The following is a 27,601-nucleotide window of genomic DNA, read 5'->3' on the forward strand; positions in this document are numbered from 1 at the left end:
CACACACACACACACACACATATTTAAGTTTCCCTAAAATGAAGGGGCAGAGGAACAGCTTTGTTCCCAGGAAAGGGCAGAGAATTGGCTCCAGGGGCAGTCCTAGCTGCAGAGCTGAGTGTGGAGCACAGAGGGAGGAGGGGGCTCCCCTCTTCCCTCTCCCTTGCATGCAGATCCAAGGAGTGGATAGCCGCCAGAACTTGGCTGGACTTGAGGGGCAGGTCTGTTGTATGCCGCCGCCTCCTCCTCCTCCTCCTCCTCCTCCTCCCCCTCTTCCTCTTCTTCCCCTTCCTCCCCTCCTCCCCTTCCTCCTCCTCCTTCCTCCCCTTCCTCCTCCTCCTCTTCCTCCTCCCCCCTCCTCTTCCTCATTCCCCCTCCTCTTCTTCCTCCTCCTCTTCCCTTCCCTTGTCCTCTTCCTCCTCCTCCCCCTCCTCCTCTTTCTTCTCCTCTTCCTCTGCCTCCTCTTCTTTTTCCTTTTCTTCCTCTTCTTCCTCCTCCTCTTCCTCCTCCCCTTCCCCTCCCTTGTCCTCTTCCTCCTCCTCCCCCTCCTCCTCTTTCTTCTCCTCTTCTTCTTCCTCCTCCTCTTCTTCCTCCTCCTTTCTCCTCTTCCTCTTCCTCCTCCTCCTCTTCCTCCTCCTCTTCCTCCTCCTCCTCCTCCCCTCTTCTTCCCTCCCTCCCTCCTCCCCTTCTCAGGAATGCCTCCTTAGCTGGCCTCTGTCCCCACTCCTGTGTCTTTCCAGGCCTGTCAGCTTCCCAGAGACACCTTTTGCAGCGTCACCAGCAGGGGCCGACAGAGTCCCTCCCTACCGACAGCCTTCTGGGAGCTTCTCCACCCCAGGCTCTGCCACCTACGCCAGATACAAGCCGTCTCCTGAAAGGTCAGAGTCTCCCCTTGCTTTCGAAATGATGTCATCTGGTGATTGCTGCTGCAGGTTTTTATTCCTAGGAAAGGCACCTCACTATCTCATCCGCCATGTCATGGGGTTTATGGACCCCACCCCCATCCCCAAGAGGTCAGAAAATGACCACCAGGGCATTGTCTCCTTAAAATTTAGAACAAAGAAACAGAACAGAAAATCAGAGCTAAGCAAATCTGGCAGAGCCTGTGGTTGACTCTTGGTTTTGTTTGTTTGGTCTTGGGTTTTTTTTTTTTTTGGTTTTGGTGTTTTGAGCAAAGTCATCCTCTCCCCTAGCATCCCATTCGTCTGTTTCTAGTTCCCACACACCAAAACCAGGCCATCAGTATTATCCAGGTCATATGGTCTTTCCAATTTCATCCTTGCCCCTGAGAGCCAACTCCAACCTGGCAGTGTAAGCCATCTTCCCTAAATCTCCATGGCTGGACAGTACACCATTCAAGTCCCCATGAGATGTGACCAGGACCAGGCAGAGCTGTGAGTCTCATCCTGAATCCCTCCTGCCCCTCCCCCACCACCACTGTGCTCAGTCTGCTCAGCCTCCCAGACTCTGTGACCCCTGCCTCCTCTGGCATGGCTGGCCCTCAGATCTGCCCCTCGCTGGCCCTGACCAAGGGCCCTGGAATGCCACAGTCACTATGAATGCCATATAGCAGCCCACCAGCCACCTCCTTTCAGGTTTCTAGGTACTCTGTTCATGTGCCCCGGGGTTTTCCTTGCTGGAAACCCCTCAGAGAAGCCAACCTCCTAATCCCAGCCATGCTCCTCCCGGAAGCCTGCCCCAAGGAAGGGAGCAATCAGCCCTGCCCCTCAGCTCCCTCTGTGGTCCCTGACATGATGGTGGCCACAATCCACCTCCATTCTCTTAGCCCAGTTAAGAGAGATAAAAAAGAGAAAGTGGAGGGAAAGAGGAGACAGAGGACACAGAAAGACAGACAGACAGAGGCTAGCCGCAGGGACATGCCACATATGATAGAGAGAGGCCAGCCACTCGGGCATAGCACGTGTCCATATGCACAAATGAGAGTGTGAATTTGTTCCCAGATTGACAGCTTGCCGGGTGGTCCATGTTTGCAGCACAGGGGACTGGGGCTGACAAGAGGCAAATTCTTGGTCTGTAATGATGACAGAACGGAGCAAAACCACTCACGTCTAGCCCAGGGACCAGGCCAACACACCTGAGGTTCTCACCCAAGGAGGACTGATCCAAGGACACACTCCTGGACCCAACCTGGAGTTTCTGTCCTCACTGGTAGGCAGTGCCCTGAGAGCCCCACTCCGCGCCATGTTGGAGGCTATGCTAAGCCTCTGTTAGAAAGTCAAGGGGGAGAGGAACCCTTCATTCTACCTTCTAGAGGCCACTGTGCAGCCCTCATTAGAACACAGTCCCAAGAGCTTCTGCTGTGTAAAATACCAAGATGAACGTCCCACCTACTCGGTTGCTGCGGCTTCTGTTGTCCCCCTTGCTTGTGCTAGAGAGAGATCCCACAAGCCGCACAACTGAGGAGCACATCAACATCGGAGGGGAACACGGCCCCAGTCAGGAGAACCGTGCCAGGAATAGGGCATTTGAATCAGGGGACATTGATGGGAGTTTGTTACAGAGAGGAAGAAGCACGAATGAGCAAAATGGCCCGATGAAAGAGAGGCAAGGAAGGTTCCAGAATGTGTAGCTTGCTGGGACGACACCTGGGCCTCAGTAAGGACCAAGAGTGCAAATGGCAGCAACTGGCTGGCACCAGATGTGACAGTGGTGGGCCTGGTGTCACGGGCCTGCAATCGCAGCCACCCTACACTGTAAGGCAGTCAAAGGGGTGGGGGCGGGGCGGGGCGGGAGGGTCAAAAGGTCACAGCTAACCTGGGGTACAGAGTAACCTCAAGGCCAGCCTACACAACGTAGAAAGACCACCTCTCAAAAATAAGAAGTGAGGGAGCAGTTAAGGCACCGGCCGCTCTTGAGGAGGACTCAGGCTCAGTTCCTGGCACCCACAGAGCAGTTCATAACTGTGTGCGACTCCAGTTCCAGGTGACTGATCCCTCCTCTGAGAGAGAGAGACCTGCAGGCAAACACTCACTCATAAAACAAAGTTTCAGGGTTTTTGTTGTTGTTTTGGGGGTCTTTGCAGGGTGGTGGGTTTGGTTTTGGGGGTTTATTTTGTTTGTTTGTTTTAAACATTTATTTCGTGTATATAAGTACACTGTAGCTGTCCTCAGACACACCAGAAGAGGACATCAGATCCCATCACAGATGGTCGTGAGCCACCATGTGGTTGCTGGGAATTGAACTCAGGACCTCGGGAAAAGCAGTCAGTGCTCTTAACCACTGAGCCATCTCTCCAGCCCTTTTTTTTTTTTTTAAGAGAAGGTGCATCCAATTGATAAAGTTGGTTAACCATCTACCCAAATAAAAAATACATGGGGGTTTCTGGGTTTGGGCCATTATAAATATTCAGGCTGTGAACATGTAACATGTATGTTCAAGCACACACATTTTCTGCATAGAAACAAGTCTCCATTCTCCTGGGATCAGTGCCCAGTCCAGCTGCTTGCCATGTGGTACATCCGTCTCACGTCCCCACCCGCAGCATATGCGTAATCCAGTCTCCACGGTCTAACTGCCATGTGTCTGATGGGTGCATGGTGCTGTCTCTTGTCGCCATAATTTGCATTGCTCTGAGGGCCAACCATGCCGAGCATCTTGTATGCTGATCTGCCAGCCACATATCCTCCCCAGTGAAGTGTCTGTATCCTCCCCAGTGAAGTGTCTGTCTTCTGCCTGGTTTCTACTTCACTCAGTGCTCTGCAGTGTTCAAGAGCCCTTTGTATGAGCGGCTGTCAGTTTTTCTTTTCGTCTTCTTCATAGGGTCTTTTTTTTTTTTTTTTTTCTTTTTCTTTTTTTTGGAGCTGAGGACCAAACCCAGGGCCTTGCGCTTGCTAGGCAAGTGCTCTACCACTGAGCTAAATCCCCAACCCCTCATAGGGTCTTTCTTAAAACAAAACATTTTCTACTATCCTTCTTTCTCCTAATATAAATCAAACATTTTACTGTTAGGCATTTTAAGTCCCTGATATTCTTACCTATCTCCCCTTCATAGTGGAAACTGAGCCAAGGCCTCTCTAATGCTACCCAAGTGTTCTAACATTAAGTCACGCCCAGACCTTCACTGGGGAATCCTAGGCTGGGGCTCTACCACTGAGCCACACCCCCAGCCCCTCCTTGGGGGAGTCTAGGCAGGGGCTCTACCACTGAGCCACACCCCCAGCCCCTCACTGGGGGATTCTAGGCAGGGGCTCTACCACTGAGCCACACCCCCAGCCCCTCACTGGAGGATTCTAGGCAGGGGCTCTACCACTGAGCCATGCCCCCAGCCCCTCACTGGGGGATTCTAGGCAGGGGGCTGTACTGATGAGCTGCATCTCTAGCCTTTTCTTACTTTTTATTTTATTTTGATACAATGTTTCATTAAGTTGCCCATCTGTATCCCAGGCAGAGCTTTACAATGAGATCCTCTTGCTTCAGCCTCACAAAAAAACCCAGTGTGGATGCCAATGCAGTCAGTGTCCTTGATTGTTTTGGTTTTGTTTCTGTGAGAAGTCTAGGTCAAGTTTCCATTTTTGTCAAGAATATCTGATTGCTCCAGCCATTCCTCCGCCTCTGATGCCTTCCTCCTCTGCATTGCGTTTGCTACTTAAAACAAAAATAATGGAGGGATTGGACACATCTGTGTGTCTTCTTTCCAAGTTCTCTGATCTCTGCCATCTCCTATGCCTGATTTAGGGAGTCCTCCAGCAGCCTCGTGACATAAATTGATTATCCCCACTTTGCAGAAGTAAAGCTGGGGCTCAGCAAAGTGAATCCCCTTGGCTAACACGTCTGTACAGGAAGCAGTCTGGACAGCAGTCAAGCCTGAGACTAGCAGGGGCTGACCCAGGTCATCCGCTCCAAGAATTCTGAGCATTTCCAGATTGTTACCACGTGCATGGTCCCCTGGAGACACCGCCCACCGTCACACTCATGGGGTGGGGGTCAGCCTCCCTGGGACCTTCCCCCGTGAATCTAGCTCTTCCAAGCCCACACCTCTCTTCTTGGGGTTCCAGTACTGCAGGCCTGGCCTTTGTGATTCATGGCTCTGCATTTCCTTGTCTCCCTGACTTTGAGCTTGGCCAGGTGTCCCCAGCACACTCAGACCCTAAGCCATCCGGATTTAACTATCACGGCACTGTGGTTACTTATAGTGTGCCGTGAACAAATGACTGACAGGAAGCAGCTTCGGGGAAGAGGGGCTTCCCTCGGCTTGGTGCTAAGTTGGTGCAGTGAGTCCTGGTGAGGAAAGCCTGTTCGAGGTGGGCTGAAGCAGCAGAGAGACACATGCTGGTACTCAGCTGGCTTGCTTTCTCATTCATATCCGTGTCCCCACGCCTCATCTCAGGGGCTCAGGAAAACCAGCACACTCCCGAGCTCCTGCCTCAGGCTTCCGAGCGCTGAGATTACAGGTGTACAGTGTCACACAGACATACGTGGTGCTGCGGGATGAGTCCAAGGCCTTGCGTGCTAGCAAGCAGCATGCCTACTGAACCGCACCCCAGCCCTGAAAACGGCTTACATTTTTTAGAACAGTTCATTTGGTTGGTTGGTTGGTTGGTTGGTTAGTTGGTTTTGTTTTTAAAACACAGTTTCTCTGTGTGGCCCAGGCTGCATGTGGGAGGCAGAGGCAGGCCGATCTCTGACTTGGAGGCTGGCCTGGTCTACAGAGTGAATTCCAGGACAGCCAGGTCTATACAGAGAAACCTTGTCTCAAAAACAAACAAAACCACAAAAGAATGGACCCTTGGATCCTCTAGTGCTGTGTCTCGGTCTCTTTTGGGAGAACTTTAAGGCCGAGGAGGGGTCTTAGGAAGGAGATAGTCTGTCTTTTCTTGACAGGGGCATGGAGTTGAGTTTTCAGAAAATCCAGCATCTGTCAGGAGCTTGAATTAGCGGTTCGACCAGGTCTCCACAGGCCCAGCTCTAATGTGTCTTCGAGCTGGCAGTGACTCTAGAGTGTCGAGGGCCTTAGCTCATCTCTCCTTCCTGTGTCCTCTCCCAAAGCGAAGGCCAGAGAGGCGAGGAGCATCACCATTGGTTACAGAGGCTCAGCACTCCCTCCATGTCTGTCTTAGTCAGGGTCTCCATTCCTGTGAACAGACACCATGACCAAAGCAACTCTTGTAAAAGACAACGTTGAATTGGGGCTGGCTCACTGGTTTTGAGGTTCAGTCCATTATCATCACGGTAGGAGGTGTGGCAGTGTCCAGGCAGACATGGCGCTAGAGGAGCTAGGAGTTCTACATCTTCACCCAAAGGAAGCCGGAGAAGACAGGCTCGCACATGGCTAGGAGGAGGATCTCAAAGCCCACGCTCACAGTAACACACGTCCTCCAACAACGCCACTCCCTATGAACCAAGCATATTCAAACCACAGCATCCAAGACCTGTGTCATCAGGTCACTTGACCACAGACACCAAACGTAGACTTAAAGGCCACAGAAATGTATTCTGTGTAGCAGAGGCAACCCAGAAAGGGCGGGCTCAGGGAGCACTCTTCAAGTGCTCCAGCCTTGACCTCCACATCTGCAGTCCCCTCAGCCATGGCCTCACCTTCAGGCTGATGGCAGGAAGGCAGAGCTCTCTTCATGGTGCTCTATCTAACACCAAGCCATGCCAGACCGAGGACATGAGAGGCCACCTGGATTGGTGCTTTTCCATAACAGCATTGCCAGGGCAACTTATAGAAGACTTTACCTGGCTTGGGATTCCAGAGGGCTACAGGCCATGGTGGTACAGCAGACACAGCAAGCGGCAGCTAAAACAGCAGATTAAGGCTCACATCTTGAACAGCAAGCACAAAACAGAATGAGCAAACTCAGAATGGCTCGAGCCTTCATACTCTCAAAGCCCACCTCTGCTGACACACTTCCTCCAACAGCCCCACCCTTCCTCCAACAGCCCCACACTTCCTCCAACAGCCCCACACTTCCTCCAACAGCCCCACACTTCCTCCAACAACCCCACACTTCCTCCAACAGCCCCACACTTCCTCCAACGACCCCACACTTCCTCCAACAGCCCCACACTTCCTAAGCCTACAAAATAGCAGCACCAGCTGGAGGCCAAGTATTCAAATGCCCAAGACTATCTCAATCAAACCAGCACACTGCCTTTTTTTTAAATAGCATGTGTGCATGTGTGCACATGTCCATGCGAATGTGTACATGCTTCATGGCATGCATGTTGAGACCAGAAGACAGCTTGCAGGATTTGGCTCTCTCCTCCTACCATGTGGATCCCACATTGGGATTGGACTCAGGTCATCAGACGTGGCAGCCAGTGCTAATTCCCACAGAGGCCGTCTTTTCTTGCCTTTCTTGGGAGCAAGGAGATGGCCTTTTTCTTGCCAGGCGCTGCAGGGCTCTGGCCCGCCCACTTCAGTCACGTTATGCTGGAATATCTGAACTTACGTTAGCAAAGATGTACTTGGGGCTGAGGGTATAGTTCATTGGCGCAGTGTGTCCCTAACAGTAAGGATCTCAGTTCGATCCTAGCACCAAAGCCTAAGAGAAAACAAAGGGGGTTAGGATGTAGCTCAGCTGACAGAACACTTGCCCAGCCTGACGGAGCCCAGATCCCTAAACTGGGCTGTCACAGACCAGAGACTGTACAGTCTGGAGTTCCAGTTAATCCTCAGCTATGTAGTGGTTTCAGGGTTAGCCAGGGCTGCGCGAAGCCCTGTCTCCCAAAATAACAAAGTTCCTTACCTTCTCCAGAGTCGTACCTCTGGTTAACAGAGCTTCAGAGAACCCAGACTGTCCTAGCAGCCATTTTCCCTTGCCATCACGCTCCTTTCAGCTTGTTGGTGACAACTGGTTTTCACCATCAAGCCAATCCCAGGGGCCAGGAAATCTGGCCCATGACATGGTGGGAGTGGGAAGCCACAAATATTTTATAATCTTAAAAACCTACATTTAGCCATAATTGTACCATATACCAGACACAGATGGGCATGAGGGAGGTGTGGGGCGTTCACCACGCTAGAGGCAGTGGGACCTGGGAGATCGGAGCTGATGGGTGAGGTGCATTAGTCTCTCGCAATGGGCAACGTCGTTCAGAGCAGCAGACGTCGTGCTGTGAGAGTTAAGAACTACATGGTAAGGTGTAGTCACAAGGGTGAGGGTTGCCATATGTCAAAAACACGTTTTCCCACAGGGGCATGTATACAAGTAACACTCGCCAGTAGTAATGATCAACCGGAAATAAACTCACCCTACCTCTTACAACTAGGAAGGCATGAGAGCGCAGCCCAAGAACAGTTCCGTGTTTTTGAAGACACTGAGGTCATAAGACTTGTCTTGGTTTCTTAGGGTTTTCTCACAAGCTCTCAGGATTCCCCTCACACGACTCCGTTCCCTGACCGTGTTCTGACAGAGGGGGACTTGCTTTTGCGTCACTGTAACCCAAGTGTCTGGCAAAGACAACTTCGGAGAACTGATTTCTGGTTTCAAGGGCGGTTGAGCCATAGCTGCTCGGCCTTGTGTCTGTAGGAGTGTGTGTGGAGGATGATAACGGTTCCCATCGCAGCAGGCTAGGAGTCCAAGGACAATGTGAGCCCAGGAGCAACCTACTTCTTCAGAATAGACCTCAACTCCCTAAGCTCCTCTAGCCTTCCAGAATAGAAACACCAGCTGGGGATCAAGCTTCTAAAACATGGGCTCTGGGGGTGGGGGTCATTCCAGATTCAAGCCCAAACAGGTATCTCTAGGAGCCCGCACAGGGAGAGAACTCCCGGCCCTCCACCGCCACCTCCCCAGAGCCCTGGCCCTTGCCTGTGGTGTGCAGTGCTGTCAGCAGATATCTCTGCTGATTTCTCCACTCCCCAACCTTGACCGTGATTTTCAAACACAAAGACCACAATGCAGCCCAGTATGGTCTCGTGGTACTCAACTGGCGATCTCAGCATCAGGGAAGGTGGGAGGCAGGACAAGCGGGTGTTCAAGGTAATGTTTTGCTACATAACCAGTTCCCAGCCAGCATGGGCTACATGAGATGCTGTCTCAATACAGAAAGGCAAAAAAGGCAGAGCCAGCGAGATCTCTAGGTGGGTAAAGCACCGGCCGCCAATGCTTGGCAACCTGAATTCAGACCCTAGAACCCATGCTAGAAGGAGAGAACAGATTCCTGTAAGTGTCCTCTGACCTCTACGTATGTGGTACAGGCACATGTGCACACATTACATAACTGTAATAAAAAGAAATTTAAAGAATGAATTGTTAACCTCAAAACAACAACAATAAAAGAAAAGAACTATAATTCAGATCTTCCCCAGCTGAAGGCTGGGGTTAGAGCCCAAATCTGCCTTGTTCTCAAGCCAGAAGCCCATGGGCCTTGCCTACTGTGACATCTTCCCCCAACTGCAGAGGAACGCTGTCCTAGCCTGAGGGCCAAATATCTCAACTCCCTGTTTGTCCCCTCCTAACAGCTAGGGAAACTGAGGCTCTGGCCTAGGAACTAATTATACCTGAGTAGGCCAAAGACCCCAGTGAGGTTATGAAACCCATCCTATCCAGCCTGGGTCTGCTGTACCCACCAAATGCTGCCTGATTTGCTTAGCTCCCTCAGAGAGAAGGGAGTCTGCAGTGAGGCTGGGGCTAAGAACCCCCTTCTACAGCCCAGAGGCAGAACCCTGAGCAAGCAGGGCAGTCGCCCAAGTGGCTGTGCACCCTCCCTCCTTGAGAAGCCTGCTTTGCCCTGCACTCTCTATCACCACCACCCCCTTGGCAGACATCCCGGGGCGGGCAAGCCTCTTTGCTGAGCTTCAGTTAAGAGCAGATGGCCTTGCCAGCAGCTCCCTCGTAGCTCCAGTCCACAGCAGTCTCCTAGATGTTAAAAAGCCACTGACAAGCAGGGCATGGGCTTACCTGGTGCTGTCCCTCGGGGCCCCACCTTTGTTCCCTCTCTGCCTGCAGGTATGCAGCCGCCCCACACCCACTACTGTCATTTGATCCTCACTTTATCCACGATGGCATGTCCAGCGGTGACTCCTCTTCAGGTGGCCTGACCAGCCAGGAGAGCACCATGGAGCGCCCCAAACCAGGTAAGACCGTCTGGGCCCCAAAGCCCACCCCTCAGCCCCCCGTCAGTCCCAGGTGACTCCCTTCTCGGCTGGATTTGGACTATGTAGACTATGGCCATGTGCCCTCTGCTCGTGTGCTTCTGGATTCTGTGACATAATGTCATGCTAGTGCCCGGCAGCCACGTGACTGAGTGCAGTGCGGGATTTCTGTATCTGACTGTCTGAGTACACCCCACTCTGCTGCTCGAGGGGTGCTGAGGGGACCAGTTTGTGGCTGCTTAGAAGCGTGCTCCTCTGTCTCTCCATGAGCATGCGTTCCTAGGTGTAGACCAGCTGGATTGTGTGTCTGACTTTATAAGAAACTGCACCAAACTGTACCCCAAAGTACAGTTCCACACCCACCCGTGACATAAAAGCACTCTCCGGCCGTGTGTCCTTAACAGCCTTTCTATTTGGGCCCCTGGGGTGGACGGATATTGCTGTCACAGTATTGTTTTCTTTGTGTCTTTTAATTCAATTCTGGTTAGACTGACATATCCATGCATTTATTTAGAAAGTTGTTTGTTACGTTATATAGCCCAGGCTGGCCTCACACTATGTAGCTGAGGATGTCCTAGTATTTCTAATCCTCCTTGTCCATACTCCATAAATGCTGGGATTACAGGCATGTATGACCACACCGTCCAGTTTAATTTCCATTTTTTTTGACTGATGGGATTGAAGATCTTACACACACACAATTATGAATTCTGTACCTAAATCACCTGAATGAATGCTTAAAGCACAATCTCTTATAACAACCTTGTCACCCTTTGAAGCCTAAGGACCTCTGATGGACAGTCAGGTGGGTTCCAAAGGAAGATGGCTATTGAAGTGTCGGGAGGGAGCGGCAGAGAGGCGGACATGCTTCTGGGAGGTGTTGGGGGTTCCCAGGCATTGGGAATGGTGTCCTCAGTCACATGCCAAGGATTAGCAGAAGGGAGGACTCTATAGAGCGTGGGTGTCCCAGGTGGGGTGCTAGCTTGTCCTTGCCATTCATCCCTTGGCTGCCTTGAGAGCCTGTGACCCCATTTGTCCCTCCTCAGTGGGCTGCTCCTGCCGAGCTCATGGGTCTGAGGTCTGTTTCCAGGACAGATGTGTGTCTTTTTTGTTATTTTCCCATTCCATTATAAAAAGGAGAGGAATATGTTACCTGGCTCCTTTAACACAGCAAAGTACAAAATGGGGAGACTTTACACATTCAGCAGAGGCCCCGGGGCGGGGGGGGGGGGTGTCAGACCCCGCTGTTCTCCCTTCTGTCCTCTAGAGTCCCAGCCTCCTCTTCCTTCCCTGACATACGTGCACACACATGTACGCTGGGAAGATCTGTGCTGAGAAATCATGAAAAGGGAAAGTTCTAGAATAGTGGCTGGGATAGCGAGGACCCAAAGCAGCGGCACACAAAGGGCCTTGCCGGCCACCCCGCAGAGAGAATCATGATGTCAGCAGCCGGGTTTTGTCTTGTCGCCATGGGCGTGTGCCATGTGCATGTGTGCGTTGAGCTAAGTGCCCCACGTTCCCATCTGCTGAGTCACCGCAGCAGCGCCTGACTGCCTGGTACAAGAATGAGGCAGGTGAGGCACGGGAAGGGTTGTCGCTTGCCCGAGGTTGCCGCTGGTGAGTGGCTTAATTGAGATTTGAACTGGAACCTGTTGGGTAACCCCATCATCCATGGGGTGTGGATACAGGCCACTTGTTTTCCTGTACCACAGAGCATTCAGGTTAGCAAAGTGTCTCCTAGGCCCAGGCCCCTCTCCCTTAGACTGAACGTGGGTCCTGAGGTTCCGGGCTGCCCTCAAGGACTTCAGCTTGTAAGTTCATACTCTGTGGGGCTGGAGTAAGTTCTGGGTCAGACACAGGTCCACTACAGCGATCCAAACATGAGGCAGAATCCTAAGTATTTCCCCTTCAAGGAAGGTTGGAGGTCTTAATTCAGGCCCACCAGGCCCCAGTATCCTTGGGACACTGTCCAGGCCCTTTCTGCTGGTTGTTGCTGGCAGGCCGGGAACCCCAGAATGGTGGGGGATTAGGCAGCAGAGACTCTCTCTGACCTCCAGTTCCTACTTGACAGTTTCTCTCTGCATGACCTCAAGCCAGTTACTTAATCTCTCTGAGCATCGTTATTACCCTTGTACGTGAGGTGGTTCCGATATCTACTTCAGTGGTACTGGTCCTGTCCAGCAAGCTGATCCATGCAGCCAGGCATGGTGGAGTGTGTCTAGAGTCCTAACACTGGGAAGACAGAAGTAGGAGGGTCAAAATGAGTCCCTGGCCAGCCTGGTCTCTACAGTGAGACATTGTCTCAAGCATAAGGGGCTGGCAAGATGGCATTTGCCACCAAGCCTGAAGACCTTAATTCAGTCCCCAGGGACATGGACACGCACACAAACAAGTGATGTAGTAAAAATGTTAATGAATAAACCCAAGGCCAGGGAGTTGGCTCTGAGTAAGAGCAGTTGCCTCACCAGCCTGATAGCCTGCGTTAGAGCCCTAGAACCCACGCAGAAGGCCAGGTGTGGTGGCGCACATCTATAATTCAAATGCGGTACATGTCTGTACTCCACGGTGGCTAGCGCCTTTAATCCCAGCACTCAGGAGGCAGAGGCAGGCAGATCTCTAAGATCGAGACCAGCCTGGTCTACAGAACGAGTTCCAGGACAGCCAAGGCCACACAGAAAACTCCCGTCTCAGGGACAGAAAAGAAAAGAGACTTCTAAGTCAGCATAGTGGAAAGAGAGAAGCAACTCCCAAAAGCTGCCCTTGACCTCTACACATCTGTCGTGGCACTCAGGCACCCACACTCTCACATGCAGAGATAAAATAAATGTGTTACATAAACTTAATAAAGACCTTCCAGTGTCTCTTCCAAAACAGCAGGAAGAGCTGTGCATGGCTGCAGCTGGCCAGGACGTGGCAAACGTGCCCAGCCTCCTCTGGGGACTATGATGGAAGGGCATACGCTTCCCCCAGTTAACCACATAAAGGTCAAAGAATGCTTTCCGGCATATAGTACATGCTCATCAAATACCTCTGCTACTGAGTGCTGGCATTGATAGACCCTGAAGAGAAGACAGGTTAACCAGAGTGGGACCATACAGCCATAGTTTAGAGCAGATTATCAGGCCCTGGCCTGCATCACCACTAACCACCCACCGGTGTATGTTCTCTTTTCCTGCAGAGCCTCTGTGGCACGTGCCAGCCCAGGCCCGGCTCTCCGCCATGACTGGAAGCATGGGCAGCAAGCATCCCTCCAGGCAGGACGCGGCTGGCAAAGACTCTCCCAACAGGCATTCCAAAGTGAGTCACTGCCCCACCCCACCATACCGTGCCCGGCCTCATCCAGGGAGCGAGGCCTGCGCTGGCCGGTTGCTGGTTGGCACCCTTCCTCAGCCCATGGCTGCAGACAGCTGGGCAGCTTTCTCTGGGTGTGGCCTCTGGAGCAGGGCTCATCCTTAGCCATAGCCACAGTCCCCTCTCCAGGGGCTAAATAACACCCTGGCCCCAGCCCTCAGCCGAGTAATCTTTGACAAATCCCTTCCCTCCTCCCTGCACCACGGAGGTCCTGGTAGGCAAGTACTGTGCCTGCAACCCCTGCATCTCAGAGATCTTGGGCCATAGGTCAGTCTATCCCCAGAGATGCAGTGTGGCACAGGGAGAGTCAGGGACTTGGGCTCCCTGTTGTCACTTGCTGTCCCTCAAGTCCTCCAAGCCCTCTCCTGGGTCCCTCTCTAGGCTAGGACCCGCATTGTTGCAGCCAGCGGTAGGGTAGGAGGGAGAAGGGTTCAAGGGGGAGATTTTTCAGCCCAGGCCAGAGATGGCGTGAGTCACTTCCACACACACATTGCCATAGCTTGTGCTCCGTCCCTGCAAAGACTGCTGGAAAATGGAGTCCTGTATGTCTAGTTTGCTCTTAGCAACCTTGCTTCTCATGCTGAGCACCCGGACCCTAAAAAGGACAGAGGAGCCACTGTCCTCAGGAAGCTGACATCCCAATGCAGGTAGCAAGCCTTAAGTGGGCAGAAGCAACTTGTTAAGAAAGCCCAGTGCAGCCTTAGGGAATACTCACCAGAGCCCTGGGAGGTGGTGTCTTAGCCAACATCACCACTGCCCTGCTGAAACAAAACCAGGGCCAAAGCAATTCCAGAAAGAAAGGCTCAATCCAGCTCACACTGTCACAGCCCTGTTCATCATGAAAGGAAGTCAGGGCAGGACTTAAACAGGGCAAGAACCTGAAGGCAGGAGCTGACACACAGTCCGTGGAGGGGTGCTGCTTACTGACTTGCTCCTCATGGCTTGCTCAGCCTGTTTTCTTAGAGAACTCAGGACCACCGGCCCCAGGATGGCACCATCTATGGGACTGGGTCCTCCCGTCAGTCATTAATTAAGACAATGCCCTACAGGCCTGCTCCAGCCTGCTCTTGCAGAGGCATTCTCTGAATGGAGGCTCCTCCTCAGTAATGACTCTAGCCTGTGTCAAGTTGACATGAAGCTAGCCAGTGCAGAAGGTGACTTTGAATGAAGTCAGAGCGGAACCATAAAAAGAGCTGAAAGTGTCACAGAGAGGCACAAGTGTGAAGGCCCAGGACTCGTCCCTGCCACATGCAGGGAATACAGGAGGCTCTTGCTTCTGGAGCGATGATCTAGACACAAGGAGGCGGCCTTAGGCAGCAGAGCATGAGGCAAACCACTGAGGCCCACACTGTGCTGAGGACTCTGACCCTGAAGTGGCCGCAGGAGAGTTTCAGGAGGCGGGGAAGGACGTGATTCCATACAGATGCTCACCACTGTCCTCTGACCACATATTGGGAGCAAATCTGGCTAGGGAGGTAGAGAGGAGGGGGCGGCAGCAGACAGGGCCCAGAGAAAGCAAAGGAGGATGCCAACATGACGGTTCCTGGATGTGTCTGGAAGACACAGGCAGCAGGTCTGCAGAGGTGGTGCTGAAAAGATGTGAGGATGGAAGGAGGGAGCTGGGCTTGGAAGGGAGCCCCAGACCTCGGTGTGAGAAACATTCAGTTTGAGATATATCAGTCCAAGGGCCAGATGAGCCAGGACTTCTAACCACAGACCCATTTTACAGATGTATAAACTGAGGCTAGGAGAAAGTAAATCCCATCGTGTAGAGTTACTGTACCAGTAAGGGAGGAGCCAGAATATGGATAAGTCTGGCTCCAGGGTGCCAGTGAGGGCAGAGGCTCCCATCCCTAGAGTCAGGATGACACACCTGCCTTGCCTTCCAGGGTGAACCTCAGTACTCAAGCCATTCCAGCAGCAATACCCTCTCCAGCAACGCCTCCAGCAGCCATAGTGATGACCGATGGTTCGACCCCCTGGACTCCCTGGAGCCAGAGCCAGACCCCTTTTCCAAGGGAGGCTCGAGTGACAGTGGCATCGACACCACGCTCTACACCTCCAGCCCCAGTTGTATGTCTCTAGCCAAAACACCGAGGCCCACCAAGCCACACAAGCCCCCCGGAAGTATAGGCCTCTGTGGCGGCGGCCGAGAGTCGGCCGGGAGACCCCACCCTGCAGACAGACGGCGGGAAGTCTCCCCTGCTCCAGCGGTGGCCGCTCAGAACAAGGGCTACCGGCCGAAGATGTACTCCTCGGGCTCCAGCACTCCTCCGGGTCTGGTGGGGGGCAGCCGAGACCCACCCAGGCAAGCCAGGTGAGACCCACAGCCCGCTCAGGGCTGACCGCCTCTCTGACCCTCAACCCTGTGTGAGATCCTCGCCCCACACACACTTGCTGAGAGCCGTGCTTGCAGAGCCACGTTGGCAAGCACGCACAGTATACCCGTTAGCCTCCAAGAACCTAGACGGACGGACGGAGAGCAGCCCCGAACTCTGCCTTCATGTCTCTGGTTCTCTCTGACCCTGTCTTCTCCTCTCTCTGCCCTCTATGGTTCTAACTCTGTGAAGAGTTTCAGATCTTCTCACAAGTGTGTTTTCAGGTCAAAAAAGTAGGGACTGAACAGTCTTCCGACACAACATCCCAGTTGGGTAGAGCAGGCTGTGCGTGGCTCCGTAGGTCTCCAGGACGTGTTGGTAGCTCTCTGGTCTCAAGATGGGGTCAGAGGACAAAGGGGACTTAGAGCATCTCTGACATCCCCCTCTGTGTGGAGAAAGCAAATGCTTCCCCCAGCCACCCCGAGCTGCAACTGAGGTCTCCAAAGGTCCAGTTTGGCCTCCAGCCTCTGGCTTAGAGCCATTGTCCCAAAACCCACCCCTGATCAACCCACCCCCAACCCTGAGTTCTTCCTCGGTAGCCTGGGTGGGGTGCAAGAGGATGCATTTTATTTTAAAGCTCTTAGCTGTGGGTGGGCATGGCAGTCTCAGGACCTCGCTCTGAGAAGCACAGGTAAGAAGGCAGGTGGGGGAGAGAGAGGGAAACACCTCAGCCGAACCCTCACACTTAGTCTCCTGGGAAAGCAATGGGCAGTCTGCCTGGGAAAGGGAGGCAGAGTTCAGTAGAGGTGCCCACTGACACGATTCTGGAGGCCACAGCCTCACTGCCCAGATGGTCTAAACCTACGACCTCCAGCAAACCTCAGGGCCTTCCTGGGAGAAAAAGCTTCTTGGCCTCTTTGCCTGTGCACTCGTGACTCACTATAGAACCCCATGTGACCCACTATAGAACCCCATGTGACCCACTATAGAACCCCATGTGACCCACTATAGAACTCCAAGCCTTTGTTTCGTTTCTTTTTTTAAATTTACTTCTGTTGAGACAGCGTCTCACCATGTAGATCTAACTGGCCTGGAGCTCCCCATGCCGTCTCTGAACTCACAGCAATCCAACTGCCTCTGCCTTAGGAATGCCAGGATTAAAGGTGCACGCCACCATATCTGGCTTCATTCTTTTCCTTTTGTTGTTGTTGCTGTTGTTGTTGTTGTTGTTGTTGTTCTGTTTGTTTGTTTCTTTGTTTTGTTTTGTTTCTCCCTTTTCATGTGTCTGTGCACCATACGTGTGCCCAGCTTCTAAGGACACCAGAAGAGGGCATCAGATCCCTTGGAGCTAGAGTTACCGATGATTCTGTGCCACACTGTGGGCTCTCGGAGTTGAGCCTGGATCCTCTGGAAAGGCCTTCAGTGATCTTAACCACTGAGCCATCTCTCCCACTGTGAGCTGTTGACGGGCACAGTCTCAGGACCACGCTCTGAGAAGCTCACATGGGAGAGAGCTGCGTTTCTGTATAGAAATAGCTGGGCTCTAAGCAGTGAATCCCATTAGCTGCACACCTTGATCTGCTCCGGTCGTAAACTGAGGAGCATAGCTTCCTCCTTGCTAGAAGGATTTCATGATTTCCCCCGGGGTCTCTAACATTTGAAAACTATCATGGTTGGACTGGGGATGTAGCACAGTAGCACAATGTTTGCCTAATATTTGTGAGGCCCTGAGTTCAAATCCCAGAACCACAAGAACTAGGAGAGCTGGGAAAGAGAAAAGAAAAACCAGCAATGTTGGGAGTGCCTGAGTCCTCAGCTTCCCCATCTCTGTAGCTCTTGACTCTGGGAGCCCAGGAGGGTTTCCATGGAAACAGAGAAAAAGGCAGCATGAGGGTGCTATCTTAGGCTACCTTCCTAGACAAGTCGTTTTCAACTTCTGACCTCACTGTTTCATTCATTCATTCATTCATTCATTCATTCAATCAGAGATCTGTGCTGCCCCAGGTAACGCTGGCCCACCCCCACAGGTGATTGACACCAGTCACCACTCAGAGCAAAAGTAGAACTGTGCCCACTGAGCAGTGCCCGGACGTGGACACAAGAACATAGCAGGGCATTTCCAGCCTGTTGTGGTCCCTGTTCTTGGAACATTGGTGGGAGCTAGACCTGGTAGCACAGGCCTGTCAACTCAGCTAATTGAGAGACTGAGGCAGGATGATCACAAGTTCAAAGCCAGCCCGGGCAACTTAGTGAGACCCTGTTTCAGAACAAACACAGCAGCAACAAGTTAAGCAGGGGCCGGAGGTGTAACCAGAGGCCTCACCTTGGAGCTGTCCTGGGTTCAACCCCTAGCGCTGAAAAGAAAATTTTTGTAGGGTTTTGAAATCCATGACATAAAGGCAGCAGTAATGCCAGGCATGGATGGTGGGTGAGGCAGGGGGTGGGAACAAATTACCCCATATCTGAGAAGTATTTGCCAAACCCAGAAGTGGAGGGGGTTGGGGGAGCCCCACTGTACAAGTGGCCCTGGTGGTTGCTAGCTTTAATTTGCATATAGACAATTGATGCTAATTGCAAGTCATTCTTATCTACTCATTAAAGCTGCTTCCTGAAGTTTTCTCCTAGGCAACGGGTTTTAGTGTGGAACAGCATTTCCCAAAATGGGGTGCCTGAGGTGATCTGGGTGCTAAGAGGAGGGAGATGTTGTCTCTTAAATGGTTCTACATTGCCTTCTGAGGCAGCAGTGCTTCCAGCCCACCCCACCCCCTACCCCCTCCACCTCACCCCCACCCACCCCCGATCTCACAGACACTGCTCTGGACCCTGTGGACAGTGACTTTCTTTTATGGTTTTGCTTTCTCTCCTCTTGTGTGTGTGTGGGCAGGGGGTGGGTGGCAGGGGAAAGAGGGTGGCAGTGGTGCTGGTGCTGGTGCTGGTGCTGGTGCTGGTGCTGGTGCTGGTGCTGGTGCTGGTGGAGGACAGGGAAAAGGATCTGTTTTTGAGACTGGATCATACTCTGGCTGGCCTGTAACTCAACTATGTAGACCAGGCTGGACTCAAACTTATGGTAATCCTCCTGCCTCTGCCTCTGCCTCTGCCTCTGCCTCTGCCTCTGCCTCTGCCTCTGCCTCTGCCTCTGCCTCTGCCTCTGCCTCTGCCTCTGAGGTGCTGGAAGTACCCCTAGTTGCCACCACAGTGTTAGCATTGAGATGGTTTTAAGAAACATATTCAGCCAGTTGTAGTGATACCACACCCATCATCCCAGCACAAGGAAGGCTGAGACAGGAGGATCTGTGTCACACAACACACACACACACACACACACACACACACACACACACACACACACACACACCACTCACAAGTGAAGGTGATGTTCTAGCCAGTACAGCAATTTGTCGGTGTTGTCCCACTACGCTCTTCCCCCCCAGCCATTCTTCACACCTCCACGGATACGTACATATTCCCCAAGGCAGTCACTGGTCACCCGCTTGGACCAGACCCCATCTCAGGAGACCCCAAGCACCTCTGCCATCTGCTGACCACACTGCCCCTGGTAGCGGACAACTAGTTCTGAAGCCTTCTGCATCCACCACCGTGGTCTGGTCCTTGACAACAAAAGACCGCATAGTTCTTGAACCCAGCACCCAGACACCGGGGAGGCTCTTATCTGGACAGTCCTGTCACGGGAGCCCGGCCTTGTCTCCACCCAACCAGCACTCGCCATCTATTCAAGAGCAAGTATGTGCATGCGAGGGCCAGTGCCGACTGGCCCCACGGAGACACAGGGCAAATGGTAGCAAAGTCAGGGATGAACTGCATCCTCAGAGCAGGCTGGCTGGCGTCTGTAGGCTGGTGTCACTATGTGGCTGCTTGTGTTGTATTGTGTGTGTGTGTGTGTGTGTGTGTGTGTGTGTGTGTGTGTGTGTGTGTATCTGGAGGCTGATGCAGAAGGATGGTCACTTCTGGGCTAGCCTCAGCCACACAGTGAGACTTGCCTCAAATTTGAAGAGCAGAAGAGAAAGGTAGGGTTATAGAGCAGTTTCTCAGAAGAAGGAGCTTTAGGTACAAAGAGCTAGGACCCGGGAAAGAGGGTGAGCTCACACGTTGCTGAGCACAGGCCCAAGGGGCCAGGGAGATCATACAGGCTCCCCATTTCTAAGTAATTACTAAGTTTGACCCTAAGGGCCAGAGACAGCCAGGAACGGTTTCAGCAGGAGGAGATGGGCAGATGTGTGCTGCTTCTAATTGTGGGTCGGTGTGCATGGTGTATCCACTGTGAGGACGTCAGAGCGACTTGATGAAGTCAGGTCCTTCTTTACACCCTTACATGGGTCACAGGAATCAAGCTCAGGTCACCAGACTTGGGTGGCAGGTGCCTTTCTCCGCTGAACTGGCTCCCTGGCCCCTGATCTGGGTTTTGAAAAAACAGTGTTTGGGGTAAGACGGAGGGTGGAGTCCCAGGGAGAATGAGGTGAACCCACTCAGAGATGGCACAGGCCTGGAATGAATGGGCAAGGGCTGAGCTCCTGCTCACTGCTGTTCGTGAGGAGCATGGACTGGCCACTGACTGGAGGGGGATCTTGGACCAGCCCAGCTCTCCTTGGCAGGCAGCGCCGTCCATACCTCTGTGCTCCAGGGAACAGAGTCCAGTCCTCCTTCGTGGGGCTGACACTCTGATGCAGAGAGGAAACAGATGAACAGACAGACAACAACCAAGTGAGACACAGATGGCAGTCAAGGCTCAGGGGGAAAATAGAGAGGCAGGCAGTGCCTTGATTTGTCAGAGAAAACAAGGGTCCTGGCAGCCGGCAGCAGTGCCAGTACCTCACTGGCCTGCCTTGCAGGACACTGGGAATGGCTTCCCTGGGGTGGCTCGCCCAGGGAAGCATGGCAGGAGATCAGAGTAGCTCAGGGGGCAGGAGCCCTGCTCTAGCAGGCTCGTTGCTGTGACTGGCTGCTAGGATCTGATCCTGGAGGGTGTGGGAGCCATAGAAGGGGGCTGAGCCCATAAAATGATGTTTTGGGGTTTTTTTAATATTTTTTTTTAAATGTCACTCTGGGGGCAGGCCTGTAACCACAGTATCAGAGGCAGGAGGAAGACTGTGAGATGGAGGCCGGCCTAGGCTAGATAGTGAGATCAGTCTTTAATTTTAGGGGGAAGGTGGGGCACTCCAGTCTTTCCCTGAAAGAAACAGGCTGTTAAAAGGAAGACCAGAGAGAGAGAGAGAGCAGAGTGTGGAAGCTGCCAGGAAAAGATGTGCACGGCCACACCCAGAAAGGCCCCACCCCCTTCCCCCAGCCCCAGCTCTTTTCTTTAAAGCCCACGTAGCCTGTATCTGCTCGTGCAGGTCCATAACTTCAGCAGCTTCACAGACACTACCCCACCCCACCCCAGACATTCGTCATGGCAGCCCTACGGCCAAGCCCCCTGCCAGGTGCTGGCGCCTGTCATGGGCACCTGAATGGCCCAGCAAGCCCAGGCGTATAACTACCTGGGCCCTAAGCAGTGCACATGCCAAAGTCTCTTGGTTTCCAGAGCAATTTGTCAGTCAGCTAGGGGGATCTGAGACTCTGCTCCACGTGGAGCTGACGCAGCTGGGCGTTCCCAGCAGGCAGGAAGCACGTGGCTTTGCTCCCCGGGCTGCGCTAGCAGTCTCCGGATCTGTCTGGGGATCCATCTCGGGCACAGCCCTAAAAGGTAATCTGGGGGTCTGCTGGGGCCCACCCTGCCTGTGTCAGGAGACTGGAACCACACATGATAGACCTGTCAGCAAGGGGGGAAAAAAAACCCCAGGCTATTTTCCTAGAACTCTAGGGGTTGAGGCGGTGCCCAAGATCTGTGGGCAGAGGGGCAGTTCAAAGGCTCTGGAGTAGAAACATTCCTGGGTATTGGAGGAATAGCATCACGTGACTTCTACAGAGAAGACAGGCAAGTGGAGAAACTGAGGAACACAGGAGGCGGCAGATAGAGTGGGACCTGTGGGGGTCTCCGCCTGTCTGCATGAGCCAGCACTACGAGGAGTTCTGGGGTCCCTGTGACTGTGGGGAGAATGGGAAGGCAGGTAGAAGAGACAGTGGTTGTAATGCTGGCGGGTGGCACTTGGTGGAGGTGGCACACAGCGATGGACATAGGACCCATCATTTCTGACCCTCAGGTCACTGCAGACAGAGGAGGGTGGGGACAAGCCAGGCAGCGCAGCCTGTCCCCTCCTCCCCCCTGGGCTATCTGGGCATAGCCACAATTTAACTGAACTCCTTTGGGCTCCTGGTCGCTGAGACCCAACCTCCCTTCTTCCATCAGGTGGGACAATAATGGGTGGCCAGACTGGGCACAGTGCTACACACTTGGAATCCTAGCACTCAGGAGGTAGAAGCAAGAGGGTTAGGAGGCCAGCCTAGGATACATGAGTTCCTGTCTCTCAGACTTTGGTGATAACAGTATGATAGCTGTGGTCCAGCCAAGGGCATGTGCGTAGCGAGGCCATGGATTTAAAGCATTTGGCATGGGCCCTGCCCACACACACAGCTGAGTTCAGAAATACCGGCTGCTGCTGTGCTTCGAGTCTGTCTGTTACGCCTTTATCCTGCCGATGACCTCGGCGAGTACCAAAGGAAGCTTGAAGCTGGCCTCTTAACCTTGGTCCCGTGCGTCACTATAGAGAAGCTACCTAGGCTCCCCCAGCCCCAGCGCCCCCACCCGAAACCCAGCACTGGTAGCAGGAAGTGACGGTGCTGTACGAGGTGACAGGTGGGAAATATTTAAAACCAGGCCTGTATCCAGGATCTTTGAGGTCACCCTTGTCATTGTCACCCCGGCCAATACCGTTCTTCCCCCAAAGGCAGGACCGCAGCTTTCTCCTGTGCGCCATCCTCCATCCAGGCCCGCCTACCAGCCCCTCAGAGCCCAGATGGAGCAGTAACATTGCACAGCCTCACGGAGCCAGAGGGCCATGTCCATCCAGCCTGTGGCTAAGACAGGACGCCAGTGCAGAATGCACCTCCCCATGTCCCTGTCCTGCCTTAGCTGAAGCAGGGCCATAGCCCCTGGACAGGCCACCCCATACACGTGCAGCTCAGGATTGCCATCAGTGGGACATTTCTCAGGAGAAAGCAGACTCACTAGCGGGAAGGGACAAAGCCAGCACACACAGGGGATGCGGGCAGCCCTGCTCATCTGGAAGCAAAGTCCAAGCCTTCATCCACACTCGCCACAGTGAAGGGAAGGTTTTCTGCAATGGCCTCTGCAGCCGAGGTGTCAGGTGGCCTCGTCCTCTCTACTTGGCACCCTCTGTGTGGGGTTCAGTTTTACTCCTGCATCCTTGCGTTCCCCTCACTGCCACGTGCAGAACCAGTGCCCCCGCACGCTGCTCTGACGTGGACAGTCCAGTCACCCGAACCACTCTGGGAGCGTGACACATGCGATCCAGCATGGGCATCCGAAATTGGGTCTGACAAACGTTCATCCTTGATGTGGTTTTCACTGGTGTTTTGGGTATTGCGGTGGGGGATTGTTTTGATAGAAGGTCTGATGTAGTTCAGGCTGGCCAAAACCCCAGGGATGTAGCCAGAGATGATCTGGAACCCCTGTCCTTTTGGCCCTGCCAGGAAGTGCTGCCACGACAGACCTGGAACACTCTTAAATATGTGCATCTGCCTGTCACTGTCACATGTGACTACAGGTTCTCGTGGAGGCCAGAGACACGGCATCCCTTGGGAACTGGAGTTACAGGCGATTGCGGGGAATCAAATTCAGGCCCACTGGAGGGGCACGGAGCACACTTCTCCCAGCTCCTATCTTTAAAAAAAAATTTTAGGGGTTGGGGATTTGGCTCAGTGGTAGAGTGCTTGCCTAGGAAGCGCAAAGGCCCTGGGTTCGGTCCCCAGCTCCGAAAAAAAGAATTAAAAAAAAAAAAAAATTTTAAGTTAATTTACAACTAGAAATAGTGGCACAAACCTATAACCCCCTGCTGTTATTCCTCGGGAAGTTGAGGCAAGAAGACGGCTGTGCATTTCAGGCCAGCCCGGGAGGGGTGTGAGACCTCCTCAAAAACAATCACCAGGAGAAAGATTTGATCTGCCGGCACAGTTGGCTTTCCAAAGTTTGGGTGCAGTTGATAGCGGGAGGCTCCTTGTAGCCGTTCATCAAGATAAGGCGGTGAGGGTACCAGCTCAGTGGATCCTCCTGTGCAAACCCGACAACCTCAGCACAGAGTGGGAGGAGGGAGCCAGGTCCACAGAGCTGTCCCACCCCAGTGCACACAGGGACAGTAAATAGGCGGTTATATCAACAGCGCCCCTTTAACTGTCGCGTGACTGACCGACACGTTTGTCTTTGCTTCTGCAGTGACATGGGTTCCAGGACCGGCTACCCGACTCAGGTTTACAAAACAACCAGTGCAGAGACTCCCCGGCCCTCCCAGCTCTCCCAGTGCAGCCCCTTCCAGCTCTCCACCTCGGTCCCCAAGTCTTTCTTCTCCAAGCAGCCTGCACACAACAAGCACTCAACGGGATGGAAGAGAGCAGACGAGCCCCCACCACGGCCACTCCCCTTCACCGAAAGCAAGAAGTAAGTGCCACCGTGAGACCACCCGGGTCTCTCCCTGGGACAGGAAAAGGGTGACCCTCTGTGCTGCTCTATACCCAGGATTTATATCTGTGAACAAGACGGGTGACAGAGACCCCTGTTCTTAGGGAACTAACAGTTCAGTTGGGACGACAGACAGGAAGTGAATAAGGAACTATATATTTGAGTATGGCAGCATGCGACTGTATGTCAGCACTCCCGTCCCTGAGTAGACATGCTGGTAGTTTAGATGGGTCCCCCAACATCCATCTTTCTACATGAGTTCCAGGGGTTGAACTTGGGTCATGTGGCCTGCATGGCATTCACTTTCTAACTTGCCCAGTCCTCTCCCAGCTGCCTGCCTGCCCGCCTGCCTGCCTTTGAACGTATTCATTTCTTTCTATGTGAGTTTATGTGCTTGTGGATGTGAAAACCAGAAAAATGCATCAGGTGCCCTTCTCTGTCCCTCTCTGCCTATCGCTCTGAGGCAAGGTCTCTCCATGGACCTTGGTCTCCCACATTCTCTGTTAGACTAGAATCCAGCAAGATACTGTGATTCTCCTCAGAGCTGGGGTTGCAGGAATGGGCAAAATGCCTGGCTTGTTACATAGGTGCCAGGAACTGAACTCTGGTCCTCATGATTGTACAGCAAACACTTTTAACTGCCGAACCATCTCTCCAGCTCCGTATAGAGTAAGAGAGAAGTGGGCTGTGCAGTTAAGAAAAGGCTTTGTTACTAGGGCATAACTTAGCAGATTACTTGCCTAGGATCCCCCAGGGAGGGGCTGGGGCGTGGCTCAGTGGTAGAGCACCTGCCTAGAATCCCCCAGTGAGGGGCTGGGGGTGTGGCTCAGTGGTAGAGCCCCTGCCTAGACTCCCCCTGCCTTTTAGAGGGCAGTTCTCTCCTTCCTCCATGTGGGTCCCAGGGATCAAACTTAGGTCCTCCAGTTTGGAGGCAAGCACCATTCCCATGTCTCCAGCCTTTTCTAAATGCATTCATTTATAGAAGGCTCACAACACCTCCATGAGGACACAGTCTTCTCCCCACTTCACAGATAAGGCGACTGAGCTCAGGATTCCATGCAGTAGGAGATGGCCCTTGGATCAGAGCCCACACAGCCAAATCCAAACTCCCAGTCTGTTGGATGAGGAGTTTCTGGCCCCTCCGTCTGTTCTTCTTAACACCTTCTTTCCTGACCTGGATGGGGCTGTTTAAATCCGTGGGTGACACAGAGCTTGGGGGAAGAGAAGCACCAGGAGACAGAAAATGGTCCCTGGAGGTGTTGGCAGGCTCTGAAAATCCAGTTCACATGTCTCACTGACAGCCAGAGGGGACTCTGAAAACTAGAATCTGGTCATTCGCTCTCCTTCTTACTGTCTCCAGCTGCCCCGCCCCGCCCCGCCCCTCCCCATCCCAGGGTCGATGCACTGGGCATGCTCTGTACCATGTGCCGTGTACCACCCTCCTTGCCCAGACTCCTGCCGGGTTCTGCCTGGTCAGTTTCATATCTCCATCCTTCACTCTGCCCCAGCTACGCTGGGCTTCAAGTTTGATGCATGCCGACCCCACCCCCAGGGCCTTTGCACTGCCTCTAAGTGTCCTGGGACAGTCTCCTTCCATGTGGTCTCAGGCTAATGCCACCTGCTCAGACAGGCCTTTCCAGCCCAGACAGGCAAGTCTCCACTGTCAGTGTGTGTCCCTTCACTGTGATCTACCGCACATTTCTCCCACTGGAAGACAGGTGCCACTGTCTCAGTCACAGGCACTTGTGACCCGCCTCGCACACACTGGGGTAGCTTGGTCAGTAAGTGGACTAGCCGTGGATCTCACTTGATTCTACAACCCCATTAAGCGAGAGCCCCTCCCCCCCTTTTCAATGTAGCTAGAAGATCAAACCCTGAAGAGCCTCACCTGCTCCTCTGTGTGCTGTGGCTCCTCTCGTGCCTTCTGTCTTCTTGTCCCCTCCTCATGGACATCATGCCCTCTGCCTAGAGCTCCCATCCGCCTCACCTGCCGTGTGTGGCTCTGTAGGCCCACTGTACTGAGGGACACAAACTGGCACTGTAGAAGCAGATGTCTTCTCACGGTTCTGGAGGGCTCAGCAGGGTCTCCCATGGGTGGCTGTGAGGGGAGGCCGTCTGTTCCAGGGCCCCCTCTGGCCTCCTCTGCTTTGCAGGAGGACCTGCTCCACTTACCAGCACCCATTTCATCTTCACAGGGCCTTTCCCTCTGGGTGGGGCTGTGGCCACCGTCCCCCAATCTTACCAGACTGTCAGCCACCCCGCGGCTTCATTTCAGCCTGATGGCTGCCCAGAGGCCCTGTTTCTAGGTACAGTCACATTCACACTGGTTTTTTTCTTACTGAACCCAGTATAGTGCACACACTAGGCAAGGACTCTACCCATGATCCGGATCTCTCACATACACATACCACACACACACATACACATAACACACACACACATATACAAACACACTCACACATACACATATTACACACGCATATACAAACACACACACACTACACACACACATACACATATCACACACACATATACAAACACACACACACATACACATATCACACACACATATACAAACACACACACATACACATATCACACACACATATACAAACACACACACACATACACATAACACACACATACACACACACACACACACACACACACACCTCTTTTTTCCCCCTGGTGCTGACAATGGAACCCAGGGTCTTGTAAACACTAGACAAGTGTTCTATTCCCTGAGCTGCATCCCCAGCCCCAGTCCTTTGAGAAAGAAACTTGCCTTGCCTCTGTCTCCAGAGTGCTAGTGTCGCAGATGTGCACCACCATGCCTGGCTACTGATATAGTTGTTAAAATCTCAAATCTGAAAGACTGACTAAATGCTTTATATTTTAAGATTCATCTATTTTATGTGTATGGGTGTTTGCCTGTGTGATTGTGTGTGTGTGTGCTTTGTGCATGCTGGTGCACATAAAGACCAGAAGAGGGCGTTGGATCCCCTAAACTAGAGTTACAGGCAGTTCTGAGCCACCACATGGGTGCTAGACACTGAACTCAGGTCCTCTACAAGAGTGAAATTTGTCTTAACCACTGGGCCAGGGGTTGGGGATTTAGCTCAGTGGTAGAGCACTTGCCTAGCAAGCACAAGGCCCTGGGTTTGGTCCCCAGCTCCGGAAAAAAAAAAACCACTGGGACATCCCTCCCGGCCCAACTTACAAAGTTGCTGGGTGGCACAGGGGCATGTTATATTTTCCAGAGCTCAAACCTCAAAGCTT

General features: G+C 53.0%; 1 protein-coding gene across 2 annotated transcripts in view; it reads left to right on the forward strand.

Annotated features, from left to right (window-relative positions):
- Nucleotides 1-27,601, forward strand: part of Sipa1l3 (signal induced proliferation associated 1 like 3) — an 83,550-nt gene that overhangs the window by 37,067 nt on the left and 18,882 nt on the right. For both annotated transcript variants that reach the window (XM_032893991.1, XM_032893992.1), the window contains exons 10-14: nucleotides 741-878; nucleotides 9,918-10,045; nucleotides 13,242-13,360; nucleotides 15,304-15,731; nucleotides 24,080-24,301. In XM_032893991.1, coding sequence (XP_032749882.1) covers nucleotides 741-878; nucleotides 9,918-10,045; nucleotides 13,242-13,360; nucleotides 15,304-15,731; nucleotides 24,080-24,301 — 1,035 coding nt within the window. The remainder of the gene's footprint in view (nucleotides 1-740; nucleotides 879-9,917; nucleotides 10,046-13,241; nucleotides 13,361-15,303; nucleotides 15,732-24,079; nucleotides 24,302-27,601) is intronic.

This window comes from Rattus rattus, chromosome 2 (genome assembly GCF_011064425.1).
Source record: "Rattus rattus isolate New Zealand chromosome 2, Rrattus_CSIRO_v1, whole genome shotgun sequence".
In the NCBI taxonomy this organism is placed as follows: Eukaryota; Metazoa; Chordata; class Mammalia; order Rodentia; family Muridae; genus Rattus; species Rattus rattus.